The following is a 24,804-nucleotide window of genomic DNA, read 5'->3' as shown; positions in this document are numbered from 1 at the left end:
ATCCGTAAGCCCTTCAATTACTGAATCTGTGATCATCCGTAAGCCCTTCAATTACTGAATCTGTGATCATCCGTAAGCCCTTCAATTACTGAATCTATGATCAATGATGAAGGATATAAACATGATCATTTGTTCACGTGAGATTTAAGTGGGGGGAAAATTTGTAACAAGAAGTTGGGTAGAGCCTTAGGAAACAGAAACAAAGTATAAACTATAACCTTTTTTTAAAAGGCCATCCACATGAAGAACCTAGGGGTAAGACAGGAATAAAGACACAGACCTACTGGAGAACGGACTTGAGGATATGGGGAGGGGGAAGGGTGAGCTGTGACAGGGCGAGAGAGAGGCATGGACATATATACACTAACAAACATAAGGTAGATAGCTAGTGGGAAGCAGCCGCATGGCACAGGGATATCGGCTCAGTGCTTTGTGACCGCCTGGAGGGGTGGGATACGAAGGGTGGGAGGGAGGGAGATGCAAGAGGGAAGAGATATGGGAACATATGTATATGTATAACTGATTCACTTTGTTATAAAGCAGAAACTAACACACCATTGTAAAGCAATTATAGCCCAATAAAGATGTTAAAAAAAAAAAAAGGCCATCCACATAGCACCAACTCATGGGACAAACAAACTTCATCTCGGCCATGACGACGAGGTTCCTGAAACCGCCTTGGACTTGCAAGCCCAGCGGTAAGTCAATAAACAGCCTGAATGTGCCATGATGTCGGGGTGTGCTCACGTTTCGCCAGGTGTCTGACGGTGACGGTCAGGTGGTGGGCCGGGCACTCCACCAATGGCCGATGGCCACACATTACACACCTGTATCCTTACACTTCAGTGGGCTTTGCAGCATCCCGTCCTTGCTCAGGACACGTCCTTGGGATGTTTACGTCAACACCTCGTGGAAGGTCACGGTTCCCTAAAACAGCATCCCTCATATTCCTCAGCCTTAACCGTTCTTGGCATGACCTCACCTTATTAACTGGCATTTTCACGATGACCGCTTCATCGTGAAATGGGGCTTCACTTTACCTTGGGACCCGGCAGCTGGCAGACCAGTCTTCATAGTCTTAACATTTTATGCTAACCGTGATAACTTACTGAACTGATGTGTGTAGAATTTTCAAAGCATCGATGGCCAACACCACTTCTGTTTTGCTGTCTGCCCATGGACTTGAGTCCCACACCCTTGGGTCGGCAGATATACTGGCCCTGCCGACTAAACCATGAAGGGTTCCTCAGTGGATGCTACCGCTGCCTTTCTCTACAGAGATGGGCTTGAGCTAGGGCATTGAGAAGCAGGCCATGAGCGAGAAGCACCAGCTTTGGGCTTTCCTTGCCGGTCACGGGCTGTGGGGCTGCACCCCACAAGCTTTGTCGCTACCCAGCTGTGAGACGGAAGAAAGAGCGACAGCGGCACCGACAGTTTACTGGATGGGGGAACTTGGACGTCAGAAGCAAAGGGTCCTGGAGCAACACCCCCGCTGTGTACAGCAGAGAACACACAGGACATGGCAAGAATCTCCGCAAGCGGCGGGGGAGAAGGAGGCTACCATTTATGGGGGGAATAAACATGAGGTAGGCTCATCCGATACCAGGGAAACCAGGAGGCCACAGCCCCTCAGGTTAACAATCGTCACGAGGGCACATGTCTCCCTTTAATAAACTAACAGGTGGGGCAGCTCTGGCCTAAGGGGCAGGGGCCAAGCACGGTCCTGTGAGTAGGGTGTAGGCAAAGCAGGGACTGGTCAAGCAGGGGACGTACAGGGAACGAGAGAACAGCCATACTGAGTGGCCTGACCATATACAGGCTGATAAGTGGCATCTGACTCAGGAGGACAGTCTGTCAACTTTTGAGCGTGGATTTAAAGACGAGATTTAGAGGCAGATTCATGATTACTCGCTTTCAGTGTAAAATTATTCATCTAGGGTAGCTGGGGGGATTTATGGAACGTGTCAGCTCCCTTAGGGGAAGACTTTGATGAATGACCTAGTACTCGATTACCACCCCCTACCCCAAAGTGCAGTCACATTCATTAAAGTAACCCCTGGTTTTGGTTTCACAGCTCAAGATATTTGATCTCAAATTGTAGCCTGGGAACTCTGCAGAATATGGGTGTTTTGGCTCAAACCAAAGGGTCGGACTCTATAGAGTCCAGGAATTAAAATCCAAAGGGCCTCAATCTACAGGTGAGACGATGGAGTCCCGCGAAAGGTGAGTGCCTGACCCAAGGGTCACACGGGAAGGCAGCTGACACTGCAGCAGACTCCCAGGGCTCCTTCCAGACCCCGTTCTGGCTACCCATGTGGCATCACCAGCTTTCCCCACAGGGGGAGTATTCCTACCCGTTGACATGTGGCCAACCGTGGTAGCAGAGGGCAACTCATATCAGGTGCCGGCGTTCGCTAGGAAATGACTTTAACAAGTGTGAACAATGCCGTTTCCTGGTGTTTCACCCCCCCAGTTGGTTTTAGAAACCAAAGAGGTCACAATGCCATTCAGACAGATCTAGCGAACAGAGAGAAAACCGGAGGTCAAGGACTGGAGAAAGCTAACTATGACCTTCTCGAGAAGTCGGTCAAGAAAGCAGAAAGTTTTATCTCAAGAGAATAAGGGCAGAGGCAACAGCCGGAGGAAAACTGATGAACTGGGGTCACGGGGCCATGTGATGCCCCCGTGGCACTCGGCACTCGTAGGGAGCGTGCACAGGAGAGGCTGCTGGGAGCTGCAATTCCCTTCTTTGTGCCGACAGCAAAACAGCTCTTCCCCCAAATTAAGCTCAGCTTAGAAGTGCTACATCACCGAACAGAATTACTGCCTCTCAGCGTTGAAGCTCTCGTAGGTATAAAAAAATGGAAAGGGCAAAACTTTATGTTTTGGCTAATGCCCCACGATAATGAACATTCTGATTCTGTTTAAGTGTTCTACGTCGACAGAAGGAATGTGTTTACTGCACCGTAACCCTCCATCTCTCTCTGATCTATCAGATGTCCCTGAACTGTCCCCAAGTACGGTGACCTGAGGAAAAAAGTTTCTGCTGTGTAAAATCGATGCGGGATGAGGCAACAGGAAAAGTTAATGTTCACACCACTTGTTAGGGGACACATAAATGTTATTACTTCTGTAATAATTTCATTTTAGCAAGCAACACAACTGGCTATTAATGAGCCGAACGCAGAAATAGCTAAGGGATATGCCCACAGAAAACTAGCCGGCCTCCCTGCAATGGAATGTTTACGGAGGCAATGTGAAAGGTGAGGCTCACTGAGTGAAATGGAAGCAGATTTTGGAAGCATCCGAAGGCCAAAAGCAAGAGTTTCTTCCAAAGTCAGACTAGGTAGCTTTTCAAAGAAAACGGAGACACATTGTGAGCAAATTACTCTCACAGAGGCAAAATGGGTAGATTTTGATCGAATGAAGTTTGGCAGAAAATGAGACCAGGGAGGAGGTGAATCCAATAATCCAGGTCACGAGTCTTCCAACTGGGGCTCACCGACTCCTAGGAAGACACAAAGACTTGTGGAGGCATGGGTATGTGGAGAAGGGATGACCCTAAGGGAATCTGTTGACAGATTTTCAACTTCCGTTTATGCTCTGCTCCAAAAACATGCTGCCTGGGTTTCCACCCCCACCTTCTTCCCCTTGGTACAAAAGGCATCGCTGGCATCCTCGCTCTTACCATGGAGATCACCCCAGGATATAAAATCCTTTCAAGTGCTTCAGGGACAATGTGAAATCTTGGTATCAATGGGGTATTGGCCAAAGGGCCAAGGGTGAGTCCTTCGGGACTAGATTGGTCAGGGAGTTGCCAGGAAACATGGAAATGGTTCTAAAGTGCCAATACAACATCCACTTTCAAGGAACATTCTGGATGGAATGGAGATGAATTAGAGAACAAAGAACCACCCAAGATGGCAGCCACCACAAAAAGGGCAGGTGCAGAAGACATCAATGTGGCTTTGAGGAGATTAAACAGGAGATTATAAAAACTAAAACATTTGCACAGAATATAAGTAGAAACACAGAGCTGAAGGAAGAAATAGAAGTGAAGAAAGAAACAACTCCAAAAGTTCGAAGATGCTTGTGAGGACACCATGCTTGCAGACGATGACGGCTTAGTGATACCTCGTCAGATTGGTCTCCCTGTGTTTTCATCAGTCACTCTCAAGAAGAAACAGGAGAAGTGTTAGAAGAAGCAAAGGAAAATCTGCAAGAAGTTGATGCCTTAGAATCCAGAGTGGAGTCACTTCAGCGGGAGTTGGCAGATTTGAAAGTTCAGTTATGCAGAACTGGGGAGAAAAAGCAAACCTTAAAGCTCATGAAAGCTAAACGCTTAATAATACTTTAAAAATGCGTTTAATAAACATGAATACTGTTTCTAAGAAAAAGAACAAAGAACGAGGTAAGTACAGAATTGGAGGGTGAGTGGAGAAGCAAGATAGGAAGATGGAAAGAAAACTGTGAACTTTCGCCACAGACAGGGCTATGGTGCCCAAACGCCCCCCTTATTGGATGCATCCAAATAGCGCACTGCAGTGAAACTCCTAAGATCAGCACCGGCAGATGGTGGCCATGGGGTCAGAGAGGTACTTTAGAAACTAAGCCAGCCAGGTGGATGACTTACTGGATAAGGGAATGGGGGGATGGACATGAATGCTTCTAGCACACAGACGAGAGGTACTGAAGGTACAGCGATTTGGAAAAGAGCAGCTAAAGGTTGAATTTTGCACATGCCTAGTTTGGAAAATATTTGTAGCTCATGTCACAGGAAAAAGACAATAAAATATCATTGCCAGGGCTACCAATGTGCTAGGCATTAAGCTAATACTGTGACTATATATTACCTATGATCCTGATACTGTAAATACGTATTATCTATGTTAACCTAAATTATCTATCTTCTAGGACTCCTTCCCATTTTACAGAAGGGGAAACTGACATTTACAGAAGTTTTTACCAGCTCAGCTTGTATGTAGAAAAGGTGGGATTGAGATATCGGTTTTGTATCTGGAACGGTGCCTACCATCACTCACATACCAGTATTGTCTCCCTGGATACTAGAATGAGGGGAGAAAGCAGAGCACAGGATAGGGAATTAGGAAACAGGACTAAGGGTGACATTTGATGCCATGGCTGTGGGTGAGATTGCCCAGCGAGGGGAAACAGAAGAAAACAAGGGCATAAGACATAAGCGTGAGTAAACTGAAACTTCCAGGGGCAGAGGTGGGAAAAAGAAACAGAGAATGCAGCTCAGAAAGAGCATCCTGAAAGGTATGCAAAGAACCAGAAGTGGGAATCATCGCAAAGGAAAAGATACTGGAACTGGCAGTAAGACGGTCAAAGGTGACCTCGGAAAAGAAGATCCAGGAGACGCCAAGCCAGTTAGATAGAGGTAGAGATGAAAGTCTGTGACGTGGACCTGATGGGATAAAGAGCATTGATTAAGAAGGTGGCTTTGGGAAGCCAGAAGGGATCACTGAGGCAGCCTAAAATCTAAGGCAAGTCTAAGGATTAAAGGGAGAGAGGTGAGTCCAATTTGTCAACAGCCATTGGCTGGCCAGTCAATTAGTTAGTTTGCTTGTTTGTGTAGACTTTTCAGAGTTTCAGAGGTAGCAAAGTTTCCTGCTACCCATGAGAGTCTGTGAGGCTGTGATCCTGGGGGATCCCAGGAGGGGGTTGGATTTAAAATGCCGGGGAATGCAAAAGGGGTCTCAGCTCGTGTGAGTAGATCAAACAACAAGCAATCCCGAAGGCACAGCCCAGGATGTGAGTCAACATTGTGCAGTGGATCAGGTGAGCATTTCCACGCCATGGTCTCCAAGAAACGTATCAGCACCATGTGGTGTCAGACACATAAAGCCAATAGGGCCGATTCCAGGTGGGGCTCCGCGACATCCGCCGGTACGGCTTCAGAACTTTGAAAATACAGGTGCTGTTTGAATGGATTTTTACCTTTCTAAGGATTAGGTCTGATGCAGTGGGCATGCTGTCCCGTCCAAGGGCATGGAAATTGCCCAGGTAGACTTGGGAACTAGAGCACCAGCTGAGTATTTTGAGGAGTCTGTTTGGGGTTTTTCGTCTTCCTGACATGATGGAGATCTGAAGCCATTCATTTCATGATTCTCTGCCCTTCCCCAACCTCCCGAATACTCCCTTTCAAAGTCTGGGTTCACTAGAGGGAAACCCTATTTTGCTAGGCCGATTTCTTGCTTTCTCCCGCCTCCGCTGGACCCTTTACGGATTTGTGATTGCAATGGCAGACATTCATGTCTGAGTCCATTTTAATGCTTGAGTCATTCCTTTTTCAGAGTCCCTGGCGAGGAGATATTATCTATTTTTATCTGAACGACTCTAAACCCCAGGGCACGTGTTGGCCATTCACTATTATAGATTTTAAAAGAGGTCACTTCCTTCTGAGGATTTCTATCACTTCGCTTCACCAACCAATTCTTCCTGGTTTATCACAGTCAATTTCAGAGCAATATTTTATCTGTGGGATAAAGTTTCCAGAAAGAAGAGAGTTTATCAGATATTAAGCTTTTAGCTGGGCAGTACTTCCAGCCGATGTCCAGGAGCTAAAGTCCCAGATCACCAGTAGATCAGGCTTCTGTGCCAGTTTCATTATCTATAGGTAAGAACTCATTATTCACTGCCTGGACCAGGCCTGGGAGTCTACTGTATAATTGCAACTTATCTCACTTGGTATCTTCTCTCTTTTGAAAATCCTTACCAAATAATACCCTAGCATGCTTCCATGTCCAGATTTCAAGTTTTGATTTTATTTACAACTGTGTAATTTGCCCATATTCAGTGCATTTCCCTCACTCCTACAATTAGCTGTGCCTTTTGAAATAACTGTACATTTGTTCAAATGATAGCAGTCTGAGATATACAAGCAATGATCATCTCATTGACAGACACTGACTTGTTTATAAGGGAAATCAGTCTTAAGGACCTAAGTATTGGTCCATATACCTTTCCTTTGGAAATGACCATAATTTCAAGTAGTTAGGAGAAAATGGCAGAAGGAGGTCAGACGATTTAGAGTAAAGGCAGACAAAAGACAAGCATTCCAAGCAGTGAGGGGCACGGAGGTGTAGAGAACACGTAAGTTTTATTTCCTCAACCTCGAGCGATTAGTTCTGGGACCTTGTAAGACAAGGATTATAGGGTCATGGAGCAGAATGATAGAATCTGATGATTGGCGACATCCCCGAGGGCAATAATCACAGGGTTCCAAGAAATATGATGAAATTGAGAAAAATATGACTTCTTAAAAACATCTTCAGGCACGGGGTAGGAGTGGGGATGAAAACAAACGGGCATGAAGGATCTCACTGGAGTGATGAAAACGTTCTAAAACTGATTTATGGTGATGATCGCACAACTTGGTAATTTAATGCAAACCACTGAATGGTGCCGGTGGGTGAATTTCAAAATACGTAAAATAAGCCTCAAAAAATTTGTAAACAGGCATTACATCACTTAAAGAAAAATAACACAGACTGAATTAAAAATGTATATATGTAAATTTAGAACAGAGCGCCCTTGTGTGCCACTGTAAAGTGAATAAGGTGGTTGGGCTTTTACATGTTTTGTGCTTTTTCTCTCTTTCTGCTAAATGTGAACGTGTGTGTGTGTGACTGACTTCTCTCCCGATGTTCCTGGCAGGGACATGTCCGCTTGGGAGGACCTTCCCCAGCGTCTGTCTGAGGCAGCCCACCAGGATGCGGAGCCAGCACGGCTGAGAGAAGCTAAGGTCTCAGGAAAGGTCAACAATGTGTGGGTAGAAACAAGACAGAAAAGCAAACAGGGTTTGACCCACAGAGTAAACTGTGTAACGGGACGGAGTGTGGGGAATGGCCCAGGGCAGTGGCTCAGGGCCAGAGTTACCAACAACTGGGTTCCTGAGGCTTCTAGACTCTGCATCTGGTGCAGGCATGGTGGCTCAAAGGTGCACGGGGTTCTGGGGGGCAAGCACGATGCTTTGCATTGCCCCTGTTTTAAATGAGTACCCGATACTCTTAGGCTTCATGGATCGTCCAAAGTCATGATTTTTAGTAAGATCTCCAAAGACAGCAGTATCTTCAAGATTATTTCCATGGAATTGTCCAAGTTTTTAATTCAAGGCATCTTTTTATCACTGAAAGGCTGCCAAGGGTGGATGCTAATTCTTTCCAATCAAATTTACTTAAATTCAATGATTACCATATAATACATGGAAAACAGACAGTGAGCCCTATTTGTTAAACATATTTTTATGAATGTAGCAACGGCATATCCGTTTTGGTTTTCAACTACATGGAGACAAATTCATTTCATGATTTTTTGTTCTTCCAGAATCCCAGGAAGAAGCAGCACTGAGCATCTTTGCAGGAAAAGCAGAAGTGTTTCCTGCAAGAGATGCTGATGAAGCTGAGAATGTAGTTAATTATGTGCTGCAGGGAAAATTCTCCTGGGACAGCATTGATGCAATAGGGGACTCCAGGTTTGGTGAAGAAGGAAATCCTAAAAGTCTTACTGAAAAACAAAGTCTATGAATAAAAGTGACTAACTGTGGGAAGCATTCCAAGCAAATTGGTGAATAACCAACTGTTACACTGGTAGGAAAATATAAAAGGGCCACAGAAAGGATCCCCAATATCCCTGCTATGCAGTTATCACAGGTCAAAATGACACTAGCCTCTCTAATTTAGCTCACTATTGGAACCAAGAAAAAATAATCATACTCAAAGTATAACTTTATGCACAAGGTTCATTCAGCTTAAAAGATGCAGAAGTGAAAAAAATCACAGGAACAGACATTCCATTTGAAAACTTCAGTGGCAGCTATGGTCAAAGGTGGCTGGGAATGTACGGCATTCATGTAATTCTTTAAAGAAGGCTGTCTGGAGTCACCATATTGATTCTTCCAATGGCTCTAATGGAATATATAATTAGGTGCCACGTATATTCCACACACACCATCGTACCCTAGGAGGCTTTATGTCCTAATGAACGCTTGGGCAGTGGCCAGGAGCACTTTTTTTGCTGAAAATAAGTTGTAAGTAGTCACTCAGCCACTTTCACACTACTGTTTGATAAAGTCCCTAATCTCGTAATGTGTCCACTGGACACAACTGTATGAGTTGAGGGTGAGGAAATGGGGTTGGAAGAGAGATGGAAATTAGTGCAGTCAACACAGAGAGAAAGGCTCCTGATCTAACTGGATTCTGAATCTTCATAAGGTGATGGGCCATTGGTTCCATCCCCTGGACCTCAGGACACGCAGGTCTGTCCCCAGACCAAAGCACGCTTGGATGGGGATAATAACACTTTGTGGGTGGAGAGGAGAGGGAGGCCAGGACGCAGGAGAGAGGTAGGTGACGTGTGATGGAGAACAGGCAGGTGGAGGGAGGGTCCCAGAAGACCCCGTTTACTCCCGGCTCCGTGGCCCATTTCAAGTTGGGGAGCAGATTCAACTCAACAACTCAGAGACTCCTGGGATCCCTGCCACCATCTAGAACAGCAGCAGCCCCGCCCAACGGCAACTCCCAACAGGACCAGGAATTGCCCCTACGGATTTTCAAGTCCATCTCCAGCCACCAGGACAGGTTTGATGGCCTCTCGGGACCCACGGGCCTCCTTTCGTGACCTTGGAACCATGTGACCCTGTGTTTCAGGTGACTGGTTTCTGGGCCCCTCCCTCCTTGTATTTCACCTGAGCCTTGGCTGTCCCACCTTTCCCAACAGGCTGCCGGGCAGACAGAAACAAGTCTTACAAACGCTCATGATACAAACTGAGGCTTTGCCAGGCGCTCTCTCACGGATAAACTGCATCTTCCTCAACACAAATTCTGACAGGAGACGCTGTAATTTTACCTCTCAGGGCTGCTCAGCCACAGCAGAGACAACCATCTAAAATGAGGACCTCAACGATGAAGAGAGATTAAACCTGGAGGTGGAAAACAGCACGGCAGTTGCTCAGAAAGCGAAACATAGACTGGCCACATGACTTGGCCAGACCACTTCTGTGTGTACACCCAAAAGAAGCGGAACCACACTGTTAAAGACATCTGCACACCCGGGGCTCACAGCAGCATTGCTCACAAGAGCCGAAAGGTGAAAACCCACATGCTCAACAACAGGTAAACGGATAAACAAAATGCAGTCCAGCCATAAAATGCTACAGGATTCAGCCATGAAAAGGAACAGAGTTCTACAACGTGGACAAGCCTTGAAAACGTGATGCTCAGGGAGCGAAGCCAGACACAAAAGGCCCCATGTTGTGTGATCCCACTTATAGGTAACGTCCAGAATAGGTGAATCCATAGACACAGAAAGGAGATGAGTGGTAGAGGGTAAAGAGAAAGGAGGTTGGGTTTGGGGGGGACTGATAAAGGGCATGGGGTTTTGGTGGGGGGAATAATGAACAAGTTCTAGAACTAGAGAGAGGTACCAGCTGAACAAAGTGGCTGGATATACTAAATGCCTCTGAATTACACACTTTAAAACGGTTAATATGCAATTTGCTGAATTTTACCCCAAGTTTTTTTTAAAAAGCGTTAAAAAAGAAACATCAAGCTGAAGTTTACTTTTTAAAAAAACACCACCAAGTCTTCTGATTTCACCAGCACGATGTTCCAGCCTCAAACTGAGATGTGGACAAACGCCAACCCCCCACTGTGAACGCAAACAGGACTGTAGGTCACCGCTGGTGACAATCTGGGCCCACCAGCGTGGCCCAGGGACCAGAGACTAGGGTCCAATGAACCTTCTGCGTAAGGACAGAAGAAAGGACTACACAGACAGCAGTGGAGTGATAACTTCCAACCAATAAGAGAACACTTTCTGCTGTAAGGCCTGGGTGGACTGAACGGGGCTGGGGGCAGGGGAGAGCTGACCTGGTAGCTAGGATCACAGAAGAAGGATGTCACTAGGGTCTACTGGGTGTAGGGAGGCAAGGGCCGTCCAGAGAGACCTATTTTCCAAATCCTATTTAGGCTCCCAGGTCCTGCCACAAAAAGGCATCTGTCGTAGGCAGGATTCTAAGATAGCCTCCATGGCTCCCACCTCTTGGTACCCACATCTTTGTGTGATCTTCTCCTCTTGAGGATGTGTGTGTGTGTGTGAGGGGGGCCTGAGATGTAGGACTTGGCAAAAGTGAAGGAATATGATCGAGGCCTCTAATCAACTTCGTGCAACTCAACGAGGAGACTGAAGTGGGTAGGCCTGGCCTAATCAGGTGATCCCTTGGAAACAGACTCCAAGCAGAGGATTTGCAATCCTCCTGGCCTGGATGGAACGAACAGTCGTGGTGTGAAATGCCTATAGGGAGGGGTGGCCCCTAGGAGCTGAGGGTCCCAGTCCTACAACCACAGGGAACTAGATTCTGCCAAGCTGTTGAATGAGCTCAGAAGGGGATCCCAAGCTTTCAGGTGATAATACGACTGTGGCCAATATTTTGCAGGCTTGTAAAGACCGTCGTGAGCAGACGAGCCAGGTAAGCCATGTGGGGACACCTGACCCACAGACACGGAGATAATCAATGGATGTTGTTCTAAGCCCTTAAATGTGCGGTAATTTGTATCCAGTGATGGATAACTACCAAAACATCCACTCCCAAATGTACATAAAATGGTAATAACACCACTGCATTTAACCAGGATGCAAAACCAGCAACTCTCAGATGCAGTGGCCCCCTCCACCAGCAGCCACAGACAGCAGTGACAAGTCGTATCAGTCGGACTTACAAAGAATTTTCAGCTCCTTAAGGCCTAACGGTCCTGGTTCCTGGGGCTCTTCCTCTGATGCTGTGAGCCTCCCTCCCATCTGTGCAACTGAAAAACTCCCTTTCTGGGTTTGAGTGAGGGGGCGTTGAGTTTCTGTCACTTCCAACCAAAAAAACCTGAGGGTGCACCCTCTAGCTCTAGATAGTTATGACTATCACCTCCTTGATTAATGAACTCCTCACCTGGACTCATTTGCAATTAGAAGTTCCTGGACTCGATTGCGTGCTGCCGACCGTGATGAGTCTGCCTCAGGAGATGTCAATTATGTGACATGACCCGGCATGCCCAGGAAGACAAATGGCTTTGGACACCCCTTTGGATGAGTCACCCAGGCGATGGGTGACAAGATGGTGGGGCAGGAAAACTCTTGGCCCCAACACTACCTATAGAACACATATTTATTTTTTCCCACCTGTAATATAAGATCCGCCTAGACCAACGACTGTCAAGCCCCAGTTACTTTGTCTTCTGGGGGACAGGTGGCACTGGCCGGACACAGTTTTTTGGTTGTCACAGCTTGTGGGCATTGCTCCACAAGCAACACAGCTGTGCTCACAAGCTGTGACCTTCTACCCACCGGCATCCAGTGTGTAGAAGCCAGGGATGCACATGAATATCCCACAATGCACTGCCAACAAAAGAACGATCCTGCCCCAGGTATCATTCGTGCCAAGGTGGCGCATCGTGCTCTCAGTCCAAGCTCTGTCTTACTAATTCTTAAATGCTTCTTCTAGCCCGGTGGTTGTCAACGAGGGGTGACTCTGCAGCTCGTCCCCAACGCCCGCCCCCAGCCCCACCCCCCAGAGGTGTTAGTGGTGTCTGGAGTCATTCTGGTTCTCACAACAGAGCAGGTGCTACTGGCATCTCCGGGATGGTGTCCAAAGATGCGCCTAAACATCCCACGATGCACAAGACCCATCCCACGACAAAGAATCGCCCAGGCCCACAGATCAACTGTGCCCAGGCTGGGAAATCCTGACGCAGAGGCATGCAGGCTTGCTCGCCAAACGACAATTTTCCCTTCTTCTTAATTAACCAAAAATGGACTTGGTACTTTTTTTTTTTTTTTTAACGGAATCACATAGCTGGCCTTTTCAAAGTCAATACATGCCTTTCAGTTTAGTACGTCCAGGGCCACAGATCACCAGGCTGGGCCCTCGTAACCCACACGGTCCATCTGAGTTAGGGGTTCTTTGCCTTTCAGGTGCACAGGCTGGAGAGAAGCCGCCCCCTGAGCACACAGGGCACAGAAGCTCTGAGCACAGGGTCCAAGAGGCACAGTCCTTCTGCCCAACTCTTCTGGCCGCATTTAGGTTTCGGAGCGTTTTCACACTACTGCAAAGCTTGGACAGTGCAGAAAGGTCATGAGGTTTTAAGCAGTGGAAGCTGCTTCTGAGGGTATAAGAGAGCATATGATGATACAGTAAATGGGAAAAAAAAACACACCCACATAGTGCAAACACCATCTGATGTTCAAAGTCACCACAAGCTAAAAATGAACCCTGCCCTGCTGGCAATTTACAACCCCAAGTCCTCAGTCTCAAAATGACACAAACAAGTGTGGCTAGCTGTGTTTCAGAGCTCAGAATTCTTTGGATTTTACAAAGTAATGGCTTTAAAAAAAAAATCAAAACTAATTTATTAAAAGGATTCAAAGACCCCCTCCAACGCTGAGCTGCCTCAGGACGGCTTTCGGCACTCGTAACGGACACAGTCGTTTTCTACACTGAAAGCATTCATTCTGTCACACGCACCATTCGGCAACTGAAACCACCAAGAACCGTAACCGCGCGAGGTGATGGATGGTCACTAAAATTACGGTGCTCATCATTTGACAGTACACATGGTACAGCAAATCACTGCGTTGTACATCTGAAAGGTGTACGGTGTTAAGGTCAACGATATCTGAGTAAGACTGGAATATCTATAGATCTGTCACTCAATAAAACTGGAATATATATGTATATATTCACCATTACCTTCATATATATATGTATAAAACATCTATACATGCATATGTTCACCATTTCCTTCATATATATAGGTATAATACATCTATACGTGTATATATTCACCATTACCTTCATATATATATGTATAAAACATCTATACATGCATATGTTCACCATTTCCTTCATATATATAGGTATAATACATCTATACGTATATATGTTCACCATTACCTTCATATATATATGTATAAAACATCTATACATGCATATGTTCACCATTACCTTCATATATATAGGTATAATACATCTATACGTGTATATGTTCACCATTACCTTCATATGTATAGATATAATACATCTATACGTGTATATGTTCACCATTACCTTCATATGTATAGATATAATACATCTATATGTGTATATGTTCACCATTACCTTCATATATATAGGTATAATACATCTATACATGTTCACCATTACCTTCATATGTATAGACATAATACATCTATATGTGTATATGTTCACCATTACCTTCATATATATGTATAATACATCTATACATGTATATGTTCACCATTACCTTCATATGTATAGACATAATACATCTATACGTGTATATGTTCACCATTACCTTCATATGTATAGATATAATACATCTATACGTGTATATGTTCACCATTACCTTCATATATATAGGTATAATACATCTATACGTGTATATATTCACCATTACCTTCATATATATATGTATAAAACATCTATACATGCATATGTTCACCATTACCTTCATATATATAGGTGTAATACATCTATACGTGTATATGTTCACCATTACCTTCATATGTATAGGTATAATACATCTATACATGCATATGTTCACCATTACCTTCATATATATAGGTATAATACATCTATACATGCATATGTTCACCATTACCTTCATATATATAGGTATAATACATCTATACGTGTATATGTTCACCATTACGTTCATATGTATAGACATAATACATCTATACATGCATATGTTCACCATTACCTTCATATATATAGGTATAATACATCTATACGTGTATATGTTCACCATTACGTTCATATGTATAGACATAATACATCTATACATGCATATGTTCACCATTACCTTCATATATATAGGTATAATACATCTATACGTGTATATGTTCACCATTACCTTCATATGTATAGACATAATACATCTATACGTGTATATGTTCACCATTACCTTCATATATATAGATATCTATATACGTATATATGTACCATTACCTTCATATATATAGACATAATGCATCTATATGTGTATATGTTCACCATTACCTTCATATATATAGATATCTATATACGTATATATGTACCATTACCTTCATATATATATATATATATATATATACACACACACACATACTATATCTTCAAATATATCATGTAATCCATGTACCTTGAGCAAAGGTTTAGAAAGCAACCTGCAATCACACATATTAATGGTTCTGCAGCGATAAACACGATGAATATTTGCATTCTGTCTGCTAAAGAAAGACTATTCAACGGTACATCAGTTTTACATTCCTTGGTTCAGAACAAGCGTTGCTGCCAGACACTGGGCTTCCAATCTCTTTCTTTTCTTTCTGGTTACAGACAAAGGGCTGTGGATCGGAAGGCAGGGCTCTGTAGAAAAGCAATTGAAGAAGTCAGCCCTGGCAAAGCCGTCCTACGCTGAAGAGTGTCTTGGCCAATCCCGTGAACTCACGTAAGCCCACAGTCTCCTCATCTGTGACAGAGGTGGCACGTAGGGACCCAGGAAACCCTGGCCCAGTGACTCAGCTCGGACAAGCTGGGGCGTCCTCCAGCAAGAGTGAAGAGCTGCTAGGAAACCTGGGGGAAGAGCTGCAGACAGGACGCAGGGGCCCTCTTCCCGCTTCCGTCAGGCCTCCAGGGGCTCCTTCCCGTCTCCAGTTCACAGGTGCTAAGCAGAGGATGCTCCGCCTCCCCAGGAAGCCTTCAGCAAGGTTTGGACCAGGGTGGAGGTGTTCTCAACCCCCTGCGGTGCACAGGACAATCCCACATCAAAGAATGATGCGGGACTGCCGTACACTGAGCTCCATAGAGACAGCGCCAGGGCAAGTGAGAGCCGGACAGGCACTGGGCGACTCTGTGCCTCGCACAGGAGGAAAAATAATTAAGCATGGGCAAAGGAGATCCTAAGAAGCCGAGAGGCGAAATGTCATCATATGCATTCTTTGTGCAAACTTGCCGGCAGGAGCACAAGAGGAAGCACCCAGATGCTTCCGTCAACTTCTCAGAGTTTTCTAAGAAGTGCTCAGAGAGGTGGAAGACCACGTCTGCTAAAGAGAAAGGAAAGTTTGAAGACATGGCAAAAGCGGACAAGGCCCGTTATGAAAGAGAAATGAGAACTTATATCCCTCCTAAAGGGGAAACAGAAAAGAAGTTCAAGGATCCCAATGCACCCAAGAGGCCTCCTTCGGCGTTTTTCTTGTTTTGTTCTGAGTATCGTCCAAAAATCAAAGGAGAGCATCCTGGCCTATCCATCGGCGATGTTGCAAAGAAACTGGGAGAGATGTGGAAAAACACTGCTGCAGATGACAAGCAGCCTTAGGAGAAGACGGCTGTTAAGCTGAAGGAAAACTAAGGAAAGGATATTGCTGCAAACGGAGCTAAAGGGAAGCCTGAGGCAGCAAAAAAGGGAGTCGTCAAGGCTGAAAAAAGCAAGAAAAAGAAGGAAGAGGAGGAAGATGATGATGATGATGAATAAGTTGGTTCCAGCGCAGTTTTTTATTTCCTGGTCTATAAAGCATTTAACTCCCCTGTACACAACTCACTCCTTTTAAAGAAAAAATATTGAAATGTAAGGCTGTGTAAGATTTTCTTTTAAACTGTACAGTGTCTTTTTTTGTATAGTTAACACACTACCGAATGTGTCTTTAGATAGCCCTGTCCTGGTGGTATTTTCAATAGCCACTAACCTTGCCTGGTACAGTATGGGGGTTGTAAATTGGCATGGAAATTTAAAGCAGGTTCTTGTTGGCGCACAGCACAAATTACTTATATATGGGGATGGTAGTTTTTTCATCTTCGGCTGTCTCGGATGCAGCTTATATGAAATAATTGTTGTTCTGTTAACTGAATACCCCCCTGTAATTGCAAAAAAAAGAAAAGCTGCAGCTGTTTTGTTGACATTCTGAACATGCTTCTAAGTAAACACAATTCTTTTTATTAGTATTGTTGTCCTTTTCATAGGTCTGAAAAGTTTCTTCCTAAGGGGAAGCTAGGCTTTTGCTTTTGCCCATTTTGGATCACACGAATTACTACAGTGTTTATCTTTCGTAGAGTTAGCTGATAAAAAGCTTTCGCGCATATGCACCCTGCATACTCATGATGAGGGTAATAAAAGTTTAATTGAGACAGTTTTCATCCATAACTAAAACTCAAATCTTGATCGGTGGATATCAGATGTCACATAGCCCAGGTTCATTTACAAAGTGAAGAGTAACTAATCTACTCACAGCACGGGATTATTAGAATCGAACATTTTGAAAGTCTGTCCTTGAAGGACTAATAGAAAAGTATGTTCTGATCTTTACATGAGGACTCTACATCCTTTAACTCCCATTACCATGTAATGGCAGTTATATTTGCAGTTCCCACATTTAAGACTGAGAACGTATCCTCAAAAGCGTGAGCTTAAAATGCAAGACTGCCATATTACGGTTTTTTTTTCTGGTTGTTGACAAAGTCCCAACAAAGGCTCTGGAGAAAAAGTGCTGGCTGTAAATGTCTTCTCCTATTTATCTAAATATGGATTGTTTAGGAAACTTGAGATCCTCCATTAAAGGTCTTTTTAATTAATTGGGCCAACTTTTAAAATCGTATACCACATTTTAAATCAGGTATATTTTCCTATATTATGGTTTGCCCCTTTATAAATGAAATAGACATGAGGGAAGAAGACAAGCTTTGTATTTCAGTGTGAATTACCTGATTTATCTGAATTTGATTTTTCTTCACAACACTCAAGCTCATTCATCAGGGTCATATGTTTATCTGCTTAACAGTTTAGGGAACAATTTGGCAATTTTGTCGTTTTTGAGATTATCGTTCTCTTAAAGTGCCAGTGTTTTAAAATAGCGTTCTTGCAATTTTACACGCTTTTGTGATGGAGTGCTGTTTTGTTATATAATTTTGACTTGGATTCTTTCCATTTGCATTTGTTTTATGTAACTTCAGGAGGAATACTGAACATCTGAGTCCTGGATGATACTAATAAACTAATAATTGCAGAGGTTTTAAAAAACGATAAAAGAATGATGCAGCCCCAAAAGTCAGCACTGTGGTGCCCAGGCTGAGGAACCCTGCTCCACCGCAAAGCTCTGACTGATGCATTTCACTCTATTGTTTTATGAAGTATAGTTGATTTACAATGTTGTGTTAATTTCAGGTGCAGACCATCGTGATTCAGGGTTTTTGCAGATTATATTCCATTACAGGTTATTACAAGAGAATGGCTGTAATTCCCCGTGCTATACAGTAAATCCTTGTTGCTTACCTATTTTATATAGAGTAGTCTGTATCTGTTAATCCCATACCCCCAGTTTGTCCCTCCAACGTCCCTCTCCCCTTTAGTAACCATAAGTTTGTTTTCTGTGTCTGTTTTGCATGTGCATTCATTTGTATTATTTTTGAGATTCCACATACATGTGACATCATAGAGTATTTGTCTTCCTCTGTCTGACTTATTTCACTAAGCATAAGACACTCTAGGTCCATCCATGTGGCTGCAAATGGCAATATTTTATTCTTTTTTATGGCTGAGTAATATTCCATTGTATATATGTACCACATCTTCTTTATCCAACCGTCTGTTGATGGGCACTTGGGTTGCTTCCATGTCTTGGCTATTGTGAATAGTGCCTTGTGCATTTTAAATGCTTATTGTAGGTCAGTGGTTGTCATCTGGAGCTGAAGGGACATGGGGCGACACCTGGAGACAAGTCTGGTTGTCACATTTGGGAGGGGGGTTGATACTGCCATCTAGCAGGTGGGTCCTAAACATCCTCCACGCACAGGTCAGTCCCTACAGCAAAGCGTCTTCCAGTTCTGCAGCTGAGAAACCCTGGGGTAGACAAATTAACTGTAAAGGAGACCTCCCCACCCCAACTCTCCATCTATCTGGAGACAAGACAACTCCCCCATCCTGGAACCACTAAAGAGGAACACTGGACCTGGGACCCATTCAGTCTCACCTGCAGGCTTCCTACCATAGCTGACAGTCAAGCCGGCTGCCCTAGCTGAGCCCAGCTGAGCCCAGCACTTGATGCTCATGAGAGGCATTTAATGATCCCTGACACTGGCACTTGCAGCATTTCCGGAGTTTTGTTTTCCATCTTGGACAGCCTTGGAGGTGAGACTGCAATTGTGTTTCATCATTGCTACACCTTTTTTTTTTTTTTTTTTTTTTTTTGCGGTATGCGGGCCTCTCACTGCTGTGGCTTCTCCTGTTGTGGAGCAAAGGCTCCGGACGCGCAGGCTCAGCAGCCATGGCTCATGGGCCCAGCCGCTCCGCGGCATGTGGGATCTTCCCGGACCGGGGCACGAACCCGTGTCCCCTGCATCGGCAGGCGGACTCTCAACCACTGCGCCACCAGGGAAGCCCTGCTACACCTTTTTTTACCTGGATCCCAGGGGTCCTAGGTAAGAGTTCACTGACTGACTGATAGAGTTTTACAAGGTTAATATCCAAACAAAGTGGGGATTTTAATCAGAAGACAAGAAGCAAAGAAAACAACAGAGGTGGCGACTGGTCTGCAGAACACGGCTTAGGATTTTTACCCATAAACTTTTAATGCCTGTTTCATCCAGCCTTTTAAGGGATGCCTGACATTTACTGTTTCGCTTTTAAATACAAATAGAGGGAGACTTTATATCTTTTTTTTTTTTTCCCACGCAGTGAAAGCTTTTACAGTTCTGAATCCTGATGGCACCAGCTGTTATATTAAAATCTCATTATAAATGAATATGGGGCAATACCTCAGTTGGGAAATATGAATGACCCTGGAGACACCAATTCATAGGAATAATCTGTCAGGTATTGCCATGGGTTTACTGAACACACAGAGTGCCCTATGGCAAATAACCAGGCCGCGGAGTAATCTTTCAGTAAAATAGTTTCACCATTTTTAGTAACATCATCTTGGAAGGCAATTGTTTCTAGCAGCCCTCTGATTCAATCTGCAAGGGTGAGCACAAAGGGCAAAACTGATGTGGACAGGAAACCTGCGGATACCTGGATAAGAAGTAAAGTAAAGTAATTCATTCCAATCATTCATTCACAAGGGAAACGTGGAGGGTGAGGCTGAATGGGGGGGTTACATGCACTTCTTAGCATCTATCTCTGGGGGAAAAAATAATATATTTGGCTGGTTCATAACAGGTAGATTATGTATGGCATGCATTGCAAAGGACACTCTGTCCCAGAGGCTGATGTCTCTGTAATTGACGTACATTTGCAGAATGGACAGGCTGATTTCTGAACCACAGGCTCATCCCCTGTTTAACCCAGCTCCTTTATACAGAAGCCGAACCCTGTCTACGTGGCCAAACACTGGAATAATAAACAGCACATCCGAAAACACAGCCAGTGTAGCCACAAGGAGTGGTGGAAGCCATGGTCCTGAGGACACACTCAGTGATCGACGTACACGCCTCTCAAGTAGGTAGGAAATCTGGTTGTCATTTTTCAGGACACAGGATTCAAGTGGCTCGTGCCGGACTTTGAACTTGTATATTTAGAACAGAAAATAAAGATGTGTGGGACTTCCCGGGTGGCACAGTGGTTAAGAATCCACCTGTCAATGCAGGGAACACGGGTTCAAGCCCTGGTCCGGGAAGATCCCACATCCGCGGATCAACTAAGCCCGTACTCCACAACTACTGAGCCTGCGCTCTAGAGCCCGTGAGCCACAACTACTGAGCCCATGAGCCACAACTTCTGAGCCCACGTGCCACAACTACTTAAGCCCGCATGTCTAGAGCCGGTGCTCCGCAACAAGAGAAGCCACCGCAATGAGAAGCCCACGCACCGCAAGGAAAAGTAGCCCCCGCTCGCCGCAACTAGAGGAAGCCCGCATGCAGCAACGAAGATTCAACGCAGCCAAAAAAAAAAAACACAACCAAATTCCTAAGTATGAAAAAAAAGGAAAGAAAAGAAAGATGTGACATGGAAAAAAGGTAAAAAAAAAAAAAAAAAAGTCGAACTGCTATTAACTCCTTCTCAAAATTATGTTTCGGAAAAGCAGCAAGTACTAAGCTGAGAATGACGCTCGTCTTTCATGGAATACATTTGACGGCAAATACTTCTTATTCATATTCCTTGTATCCAGCGCAGAAGCAGTGGTTCTAAAACTTTGATAGCTATAGGGTTAATGGACCCAATTTCTCTTTTGAGTCAAGCTACAGCACAAAGTGCACCTCTTTACTCACTTCCTCTTAGGTTTCCTGTTTTTACCCGCAGGTGTTTTCGAGGTATGAATTTCATCCAGAAAGAATCAAATAAAAGACTACTAGGCAATTGCTTTCCTCTCCCACAAGACCTCCTTGTTCCAGAGCAAACAAACAAATGAATACATATCAATTGTTGCAGGTGGTTTTACAGATTTTTTTTTCTTAAAAGGTAACACTCCAGATAAAACACATACTAACTTTCATTAGTCCCAGGCCAGATAATTCAAACCTCCATCTGCCCATAGCTAACTAACACTTAGCCCTTCGACTTACGTAATTAACTCTTACCCCATGTATTATTTAACTATTCCAGAAAAGGAACAAAAGAGGACCTGTAGACAAAGGAACTATTCCCAGAAGCAAAAAAAAAAAAAAAAAATCCAACTCATCAACTCATGAGGCTTTCAGACAGAGCTATTCTCCGGCACACAGAGAAGGTGCCTTGACCTTAGGGACCTCACACAGCTTTTCCACTGACTGCACTGGACAGCACCCCAGCCAAGAACTCCGGGCTTTGAATACTCATTGGGCAGCCCGGGGAAGTTATATGGACTTATATCACAGGCTGTAAAGTCATCACCGGATAGCTGGCGAAGCTCTCATAAAAAAGTTACTCAACACCTGTGTTTCTTCACGTGGTCCTCCCTCAGGCCCCTAGTGTCTCATCTATAAATCAGAGGGGAGGTGGGCTTCCCGAAATGATCAATCACACCTTGGCAGTAATCAAACGGACATGCCTATCATTTCTGAATACTGCACCGCGATCTTTCTTTTCCTGCTGGCACCCTGAAGTGGGAGAGGGGAGAAAAAGCGGACGTGTACTCAGAGCATCTCGTGTGTGCACGGGAGTGTCCACGCCACTGTGCGCAGCAGGCAGGTGTGGCAGGTGCACACGTGTGGGCGGAGAAGCTGAGGGTGCTGGAAAGCAGTGGGGAGGTGGGCGTCACACGTGGGGACAACTGCTCCCCCGCTGGGAGGCACCGGGGTGCGGGTGAGGCCATGCGCAGCTGGTGCTGCGTTCCGGATGCCCTGTGCACGGCCCGCAGCACAGCAGCCCTGCATCCCTGACTATCACGTGTCTCGCTCCCCCGGCACGCGGCACACAGAGCCCCGAGGAAGGCATTCCCGGCCAACACCAAGGGTGGGGAAGTTGGCCGGGCAGCCCTGAGCCTGGTGGACAGAAAGCAGCACAGAGGAAGTGAGCCCGGATGCCTCAGCCCACACGTCTGGGGGACACGTGTACCCCGGGAAAGATAACTGTCAGCGTTTCTCCTTTCACCTGTCCCCTCCCATCCATCATTATTTCGTTTTGTTTAGGTTAAAGAAAAAAGGAAAGACTAAATCTCCACCTTTGTTTTCCACGTCAATAAATAAAACCTTACTTGGTTTTAATTGTGTGCCTCTGGCTCTTGGCAGGCACTCACATAATTAATACATAATGTAGCGGCTGCTGACGTATTTCCCATTCTTCATGGAAACCCAGGACGATAGTATGGTGAAACCTGAAAAACTATTTTAACCTGAATAAGCATGACTCTGACACCATCAAAAGGTGACATCTAGGGCTTCCCTGGTGGTGCAGTGGTTGGGAGTCCACCTGCCGATGCAGGGGACACGGGTTCGTGCCCCGGTCTGGGAAGATCCCGCATGCCGCGGAGCGGCTGGGCCCGTGAGCCGTGGCCACTGAGCCTGCGCGTCCGGAGCCTGTTGCTCCGCAACGGGAGAGGCCACAACAGTGTGAGGCCCGTGTACCGCAAAAAAAAAAAAAAAAAAAAAGGTGAATTCTGGTCTTAGAGGGGGGGTGGGATGTCTCTATAAAACTTACTCGTTGCAGAGACGGTTCACAGTATCAGAGGCCAAAATTCCAGCACGTCTGGGGACGCTGCTGGGCACTGAATGCTTTAAAGCCCCAAACTCAACGCCTAGTGCAACTCTAAAGCTGCAGGTTTAATTCCAGGGTAAGTCACCATGAGTGAACGCGTGGTTTTGGTGGTCTGGGAAGGGAGAGAATGAGGAAAGAGCTTCTGGTGTCTTCATGGATCACTCACTGCACCTCTGGCTGCTCTCCTGTCCCTCCCAGCAAGGAACGTGGAGGGAAAGATAAGGTCAAAGGGGCAGATCATCCCCCTGCAGCTGGTACTGTCCAGAGATGGCTTCAGGCCACGGGAAGGGCTGATCCTTCCTCTGAAGTGCATTCCTACGAGTTCATGGGACCTGTCCCAGCTGGATTCCACCCCATTGACAAGTCCTGAGACTGGGGGAGTAGGGAGTAGGGGGAGGGTGTGGCTGCAGTTCCTTCTCAGCTGGAGTCCCCCCCACCCCCCAGGAGCAGAAGTCCAAATGGTGGCAAGACTCCCTCCCTGCTGGTCCCCATGGGCCACCAAGGTCAGCTAGCTGTGCATCGCTGAGAGCCTTGGGAAGCCCAGCCTCTACCAGCACAGCCCCCTCCCTGGAAATTCAGGCAGGAGTCAGGCCCATGGGGCACCAGAGATGCAGAATCAGGCCTCATCCTCTCTAAGGGGTCTCGCTGAAGCCTCACAGGGCTGGGGTGAAGCAAGAAGCCCACCCTTCCATAGGGAGGGGCACAGGGCTAATGCCAAAGAAACCTCTTCCCAAGCCCCCTCCTCTTCTTTTATGCCCTTGCTGCTGGATCACAGAGCTCACGGGGTTCCACGCTGCCTACTTTGAAGATTCCTCCAGGACCTCATGTATTTGCCCCTCAGCTGACACATTACCCTGCTACCGTAAATAGTCCCCTGGGAAACATCTCAAATAAACAACCTAACCTTACACGTAAAGCAATTAGAGAAAGAAGAACAGAAAAACCCCAAAGCTAGCAGAAGGAAAGAAATCATAAAGATCATATCAGAAATAAATAAAAAAGAAATGAAGGAAACAATAGCAAAGATCAATAAAAGTAAAAGCTGGTTCTTTGAGAAGATAAACAAAATTGATAAACCATTAGCCAGACTTATCAAGAAAAAAACGGAGAAGACTCAAATCAATAGAATTACAAATGAAAAAGGAGAGGTAACAACTAACACTGCAGAAATACAAAGGATCATGAGAGATTACTACAAACAATTATGTGCCAATAAAATGGACAACCTGGAAGAAATGGACAAATTCGTAGAAAAGCACAACCTGCCGAAACTGAACCAAGAAGAAACAGAAAATATAAACAGACCAATCACAAGCACTGAAATTGAAACTGTGATTTAAAATCTTCCAACAAACAAAAGCCCAAGACCAGATGGCTTCACAGGAGAATTCTATCAAACACTTAGAGAAGAGCTAACACCTAACCTTCTCAGACTCTTCCAAAATACAGCAGAGGGAGGAACACTCCCAAACTCATTCTACGAGGCCACCATCACCCTGATACCAAAACCAGGCAAGGATGTCACAAAGAAAGAAAACTACAGGCCAATATCACTGATGAACATAGATGCAAAAATCCTCAACAAAATACTAGCAAACAGTATCCAACAGCACATTAAACGGATCATACACCATGATCAAGTGGGGTTTATCCC

The 24,804-nt window shown here is 45.2% G+C and overlaps 2 protein-coding genes across 2 annotated transcripts in view; one reads left to right on the top strand and one right to left on the bottom strand.

Moving 5' to 3' along the window:
* STS (steroid sulfatase) overlaps nt 1-24,804 on the bottom strand; it is a 186,108-nt gene that overhangs the window by 137,829 nt on the left and 23,475 nt on the right.
* On the top strand, nt 15,172-18,059 carry LOC116747750 (high mobility group protein B1-like). The gene has a single exon (XM_032620278.1). It carries the CDS (start codon nt 15,936-15,938, stop codon nt 16,365-16,367), a length of 432 nt encoding a protein of 143 aa, XP_032476169.1. The 5' UTR covers nt 15,172-15,935; the 3' UTR covers nt 16,368-18,059.

Source organism: Phocoena sinus, chromosome X (assembly GCF_008692025.1).
Source record: "Phocoena sinus isolate mPhoSin1 chromosome X, mPhoSin1.pri, whole genome shotgun sequence".
Classification (NCBI taxonomy): domain Eukaryota; kingdom Metazoa; phylum Chordata; class Mammalia; order Artiodactyla; family Phocoenidae; genus Phocoena; species Phocoena sinus.
Note: the sequence above shows the minus strand (reverse complement) of the source record. Positions and strands in the feature narration are given on the sequence as shown.

Coding starts and splice junctions, on each gene's coding strand:
- LOC116747750 (XM_032620278.1), top strand. CDS start 15,936: ATGGGCAAAGGAGATCCTAAGAAGCCGAGAGGCGAAATGTCATCATAT.